The sequence below is a fragment of the Drosophila innubila genome, chromosome X (genome assembly GCF_004354385.1).
Source record: "Drosophila innubila isolate TH190305 chromosome X, UK_Dinn_1.0, whole genome shotgun sequence".
NCBI lineage: Eukaryota > Metazoa > Arthropoda > Insecta > Diptera > Drosophilidae > Drosophila > Drosophila innubila.
Window position 1 is genome coordinate 26855772 of NC_047626.1, and position 7494 is coordinate 26863265.

Here is a 7494-nt window from a genome sequence, read left to right on the forward strand (position 1 = left end):
TTCTGGCCAAGACCACAATAATGTACATCGATTTATTGGCGCGCCATTTTTATGTAACAAGCTAACAATTGTTTTTTTTTTTTTTTTGGTTTTCGTTTTGTCTCTTGTCTTTTTGGGCCAATGCAATTGACTGGCGGCCAATTCTTTATGGCAGCCATTACTCAGAATGCTCTCGGTCTCAAAATCATTGGGATTTGGCTATTGGCGTTGCACACGTGTCGCTGGCAACGAGCTTTGACTACTGTGCAAAAACGGCTGCAACAGTTGTTCGTGTTGGCCAAAGTGCACACAAATTGGGTCACAAAAAAAAAAAAGCCGAAACAGAAAACGATCAATCAATCAATATTAAAAAAAAAAATTTAAAATCTGTTTAACTCGGTTTGTTGCGGAAATTTGCATGGTGTAAAACTACAATTTTTAATATCGTATAGTCAGAAACTATTAATATATTCTAATACCAATATTTGCATCAAACATTATTTTTCTTTTACTCTTTAGATATTTTAAATGTTTCCATATTTCTTAACATTAACATTTCAAAAATTTGTTTCAAACCTTTCTTTTTTTTAATTATTTAAAATGTTTCCATATTTATTTGTGTGAAAAAAAACTCATTACAGAGTTTTTTAATTCTAAATGGATCTATGTATGTGTTTAATTTGAATTTCAAGATTTTTGGATTTGTAATTCTTTTACTGGTTTTTTTTTTCATAATATTTAATTTGAATGTCTATGATTTCGGTCTCTAATATTAGAATTTATATAATATCGCAAGTGTTAAACTGCTTTTCAGATATTTTAAATATTTCAATGGTGTTTTATTTCAAAGTTAAAAAATTCGAACAATCATAAATTTTTTAATTTTCCTCCAATTTTAAATACTTTTTTTTCATTATAGAGATTGTCATAGATCTGATAAATATAATTGTTTTGAATTCAACATTGTTGCTATTATTTATTTCTGTAAGGTGATTTATATTTGATGTTGATTTGCTGTCAACTGTAAAATTATTCGTTTACACGCCATTCACAAGAAATTTTGCATAAACTTTAATCTTAGTTTGAAATTAATAATTTGCTTATCATTTTTTTTATAATCAATATATTTACTTAAATTCAGATTAAATATTAAGTTTTAACAATTTTTCTGTTAAAGATCTAATAAATAATTTAACTATGTTTAATATAACATAGACTCCTATAATGTTTAATATAACTACATAGTAAATTAAAACAAATTCATCAATCCTCACTTTAAATACTCTTCTGATAAGTAACAAGAAGAGGTATACAATTTAGATTCTTTTAAATCAGTTTATTATTAAAATCTGATTATATATGTATGTATACGTACGCACTAATCACGTAAGTAATTGACTTTCGTTTTTTCCAGGGTATTTTCTGAACTCAATATACAGCTAGAACTTAATAACTGGTTATGGAAACGAATGGCAAAGATCGTTGATTGGTGGGCAACACTTGATCTTGCAACAAATGCCGTGCAGCCACACAAAAAATAGAGCTCTTATCGTAAGTATGCGACTAGCAGATACCCTGTAGTCAGCTTTTAACTATCTTTTTAGTTAATAATGCTATAGTTTAATGCATCTTTTGACGCTCATGCGGTTTCCAATGTCTTCATCTGCTGGTTACGACTTCAATGATGAAGACCTTCTGTCTAGTGGATGACTACAGGGTATTAATGCCGAAACTGAGGCATTTGAACCTCTTGACTTTTTGGTTGAGCTTTTGCGGCTGTGGAGACTTGCAGTTTTCATGGGCGGCACTAAATCAATTCTGTTGTCTTTGTGCTATCGATTCGTTTGGCAACCGACGGACAGACGAGCGGACTGATAGACTGACGGACTGACAGAGTGACGTGCTGTACTGAATGAATGGTAATCAATCAAATGAAGTCTGCAGTAAAAATAAAAAAAATGCTCGAGTCTCAATGGAATTCCATAACAAAGCGTTTAACTGTCTATTGCATCAACTGGGCCCAAAAATCACTTGCCATTGTACAATGTAAGTCTGGTCGAAATGATTTGTCTTTTCGACCAATTACTAGCTGGTGATCTTCACGCCAACTTGGGGCTATAAATGTCGCATTAGAGCCAATTGATCGATGGTGCCAATTTGATGGAACCAATGCCTTCAATGCTTTGGAAGGTCGCTCTTCATCAGCCATTGCAGTGGGTCAAAACAGGAAGCAATGCTGGCCAGGCAGACAGACCGGTTTCATTAATTTCAAAACAATCAGCAATTTCAATTTAAAATGGAAATTTCAGTTTTTATTATTGCGGCTTAAAACTAAGCAAAAAAAAAAAAAAAAATGGCAAAAAGAAAACAGTTTGTACAAAATTGCAATTATTGACTATTTGGCTCCCTGTTCAAAGTATGATATCCATATCCACTGGATCTTGTTTGGATTGTGGTCCATTTACCAGCCCTGGTTCCAGCCACCGGAAGAGCCACCGCTCTGAGCACCAGACCAGCCGCCGGATGAGTAACCACCCTGGCTGCCAGACCAACCTCCCGAGGAGGAGCCACCGTGGCCGCCTTGGTAACCACCATGACCGCCGCCGGATGACCCACCGTGGTTGACCACTTCCACAATGTAGACCTTCTCGACGGGCGCAGCATGACCGCCGGAGTAGCCACCGGAATGACCACCGGAGTAGCCACCGGAGTATCCACCTGAATGACCGCCGGAGTAGCCACCGGAATGACCACCGGAGTAGCCACCAGAGTATCCGCCAGAATGACCACCGGAGTAGCCACCAGAGTATCCACCGCCACCGCCGCCGCCCAACTTGCCGCCAAGAGCACCGCCAAATCCACCGCCGGATCCACCACCAAGTCCACCACCGAGTCCACCCAATTTGCTTTGCAGCAGCTGGGCAATGCCGCCAGCACCACCGCCACCGCCGCCACCACCACCGCCAAGTAGACCTCCAAGCGACGCTTGACCGGTGGCCAGGAGCGCAGCAAGGATAACGAAAATGCAGACAAAGGGTTTCATTTTGCGATCTCGATCACGTTTAACTGTTTCGATGTGGTGCTCAAAATGTGGTGCTCAAGACAAACGGAAGCGTTGACTAATTCTACAGCATGGATGGCAACGCTCATTTATACCAAACCAAACCTAAGTTAAGCCCCCCAAAAATAAAATCAATATACGACAATCAAGTGGCATCCGATGCAGATAGAGGGAGATGGAAAATAAGGGGGAGAGGGAGATGAAGATATGAAGATGGAGCGAGTGCTACTACAACTTGTATCTATTGATCATTTAACCAATTAAAAGAATTAATAACCCACATTTTTATGCGTATAAGCTAGTGGTGTGTCTGAGTGTGCGTGTGTCTGAGTGTGTGTGTGAGTGTGTGTGAACATCTTTGCTTTGGCGTTTTTGTTTGCCGATCACATCTGATAACTATGCAAATCTTTACGCATGCGCGAGATTGTCTTTGTCTTTTGTTTAGTCCCAAACAATTTGGTTGGCAACGCGGCTCGAGTGATCCACGATTTGCGATCTGCGATCAGCGATCAGCGAGATCTACGATCCGCGTCTCGGCCACAAGCCAAACAAATTAGCTGCGTTTAGGTAATCATACAAAAAGAGAGAAAAAAACAATACAAGCAAAACATAAAAAACTTCAGGTAGTCGAAGTTTAAGTTCTCTTTCATATATTTCCTATCACAGATTTATAATATTGTATAACGATTTTAACTTTAAGAATTTAAATTGATGAAGAAACTTTCTGTTGCTTATTTAGTAAGCTCACGTTTTCAGATAAAAGTCCACATAGCACTTATTTGAAACATATTGGGTAATTGCGAAAATAACACTTACTTTATCTAACAGATTATAATATCTGACAGTTTATTCGTAGCCTTGTGTCTATTGGGACATACAATATTGGACCCTATAATGTTAGTCTTGGTTGAGGTAAAATTATAAATATATATATAAAATATTAATTATAATTATTTGAACGATTTTAATGAAATTTAATACTGAATGAAACCATGATCAAAACGAAATTTCGCTTAAGTTTTTGTCCAATTTGGCTGGATTTTTTTTTAAGAAAATGAAAGGTCTTAGATTCACGTTTTATGTGTTGTTTTATACAAATATCGATATATGGAGTTGAATAAAAGTGAAAGATTGAGATTAAACATTAAAAATATTCAAAATTTCGAAATCCAGCATTTAATTCTAAAAAAACCTAGCTGAAGTACATACAAAAATATATATTTTTTGGAAACCAAATGTCGGTTCTTGAAATGGAAGTAAAAATGAATTGAGCGGTTATTAATACCTTCTGTGAGAGTATAACCACAATCAAATTGAATTCGAAATGAACAATGGATCAACAGTTTGTCAGGCATCAGGCATCAGCATAGTCATTGAGTGTTGATTGTGTGAAGATGCCGATTTATGTCTGTGGTATGATCAACTGATTAATGATACTTTGACAGACCAAGTAGCTGCACAGGTGTTCTGCTTATTCGCAGACCAAGGCTCAACGCGATAAGCGTGTTAAGTGCCCTCTGACAAGAACTGACAAGCCGCAGGCCGCAAACTGTAACATTAAATCAGTCGAACAGGAAGCTCCCAAGAGTAAGGCCTAAATCAACACGCTTCAGTTGTTGGCCTAATGTCAGGCATCTGGATTTGTATCTGTATCTATCTGTTCCCATCGTCAACATCATCGCTTATAAATAGGCGCATTTGCGAACCGGTTCGAGCTTGGTTGACTTCTATGTCTGTGACTATGTTTTGGCACCTATTTGCATAGTCAATTGGCTACGCTAAACATAGATACTTTTATCTACCATATAGTATATGCTTAGGATCGGTCGTTGTGTGTGTTTTGTAGTTATTGGTACTAAGAAAATACAAACAATGCTATGAACAGAACACGACAGTTTGCCAAAGGTACCGCTGCCACGATCAAGTTCAATGCACCTTAAGGCCTACACTAAATTTATGCTAAACTCTTCGACATACCCTGTAAACTAGAAAAGACCCAAGAAGAGTGTAACTGATGAAGACTTAAATGGAGATGGAATCGGTTATCAAATACAACGTTTATTTCAAATACGAGTATCTTATTAAAATTAAATTTCCAAATAATTTCAGAGAATTTGATAGTATCTATATAGATAAGGCTCCATAGTGTTAATTGTAAGGAAGATAAAAGGAGAGGTGCATATTATTAAGAGTAGTTAGAAATTTAAGTATCTTAAGCCCAATAACAGGGTATCTCATACTGCATGATTAGTTGTTACCTATATTTTTTTCATGGGGGTGTTTATTATTGACTTTATCTACGGTTCGTTACCTTATGAATATGTACATATACAGAATGCCAGTAATCAATTGATTGACTATATCTATAAAGGAAATCTAAAGCTAAAGATGACATTCATCAATTAAGGGTTGCATTGTTAAAATTTGTGTTTATAAGGTCACCAAAATTTAAACAACTTGAACTATACGATTATTATTAGAATAATTCTTGGCATCTGCATTTGTTTATAAACCGCTTTGATAATAATATTTATTAGGCAATATATTTTGTTTTTGCATGAAATCTGAATAAATTAATAAATTTTATAGCTTATAAAATAAGATTTGCTAGCTAAAAAGACTGTGCGAATGATTTGACATACTTATAAGTAACAGTTCATTCCAGTTGGTGGAAAATATTGCGTATTTTCGAGAATTTTCTTATCTATATGTTACATTGCTTGTACGATCTGTGTATAAAGTATATCCCAACTATTTATATTTATATGTAAATGTGTTTTAGTTTTGTTTCAATATATTCTTAACCTGTTTTGGGGTCTCATGCGCCACCAACACGTTCATAAGATGCGAGATAAAAAATGCTGTAGATAGATACATTGATGAGGTTGAGGCTGGCACGTAACATGTTTTGTTACAATAGAATAACGTTCATTACAAGCGCCGCATATGCCGCATACTCGTATTTTAAATGTATTTCCCATCGCATTGCCTTCAATTTGAAGGCTTCCATGAAATTATAATATTTAATTATGAAGTAACGCAAAACACATTAAGCAACTTACCCAAGTTACGACTAGTACAAAGAAGTGAATGCAAGCTTGCATTTTAATATTTCGGTACTCTTATCTCCACTGCGAGGGCAGTTCAATTGGTCGCTTCTAGGCAGAGCTTATAACCTAATGATGAAGTTTTGGATTTATTTCGTTTTTGTTTCTTCAGCAAAATTGTATTTCTTGAATTCTATAGATTCACATTAAAAGATCTATCTTTCGAGTCTAACTTTGATAGCAATAACAAAGCGAAATACATGCATTATCTAGATTAGTTAAACAATTCAACAGATAAATTATTGTTAAATAATTATGTTTAATTAAATTTAATGTTGTTTTGTTCTCTGAGACTTCTAACTATATTAAAATAAGCCCATTTTTATAATCTCTATAAACTTGGTTTATTCTCAAGATTAACTTGACTTATAATTATAATAGATTTATATAGATAATAATAGAGAGAGAGAAAACATATTTAAATTTCTTGGCACAACCCTCTCTAGTTGTGATCACAGTCATTATAGGGTTTTAGAATTGATGACACTCATAAACAATTTGTATAGCCGGGCATAAAGTAATAATAATACTTAATGCAGCCGTGTAGCATAAATTAAAAATTGTGCTCACACTTAAGCCAACATTTTTATAAGCATGCATTGTACATATGAATACGTATGTATGTATGTATCTACAAAATATGGATGTAAATATATGTTTGTATGAAACAATCTCTGATTTGCATAAATTGCTGCCGTTAGCTGATTTTCCAAAGCAATTAGACGTTCACATAAATAACCATACAAACAGATATGTATACTTACATATATTATATGTAACATCATCTTTGCAAATACATAGAGAGAAAAAATTAAGTATTTAAGTATAAATGATTAAAATTACCATAGTCAAGGACTGTACTCATTTCTGGTAAATTTAGAGATTTACTAGATTCAAGACTTTTATTCCCTGTGCCCATTTTTTAATCTAGTGTCGATTTTAAGAAACGCAAACACATGATTCGAGGTTATTCGAACTTATATTTAGTAGTCCATTTTCTTTCTGTGCATGTATTATGTATTTATAAGTAGTCAGATTAAAGTGGAATTGATCGGAATGCAAAACATATAAATTAAAATGCCAATTGAATTAAGGCAGCCGCTGCATACTTGAACCATAAAATTTACTTGTTAATTACAGATTAATTCACTAGAATCGGGATTAATCGAAGACACGGCTAAAGAATCAACTATTCAATATGCTGATTATAAACTTTGCAAATTACAATCGGTGGGTACCAAACCCACAACTAGAAAATCAAAAGATTTATTAATATATTAATTTTATATTAATTATTCATTATAATATTGCGTTATTGAAATAAATAGTTAACTCATTTTGAATATT

General features: G+C 34.5%; 1 protein-coding gene across 1 annotated transcript; it reads right to left on the minus strand.

Moving 5' to 3' along the window:
* Positions 1–2343: 2343 nt before the first annotated feature.
* On the minus strand, positions 2344–3079 carry LOC117790894 (glycine-rich cell wall structural protein). Its single transcript, XM_034630507.1, has one exon. The coding sequence runs from the start codon at positions 3020–3022 to the stop codon at positions 2441–2443; it is 582 nt and encodes a 193-aa protein (XP_034486398.1). The 5' UTR covers positions 3023–3079; the 3' UTR covers positions 2344–2440.
* Between the last annotated feature and the right edge of the window lie 4415 nt (positions 3080–7494).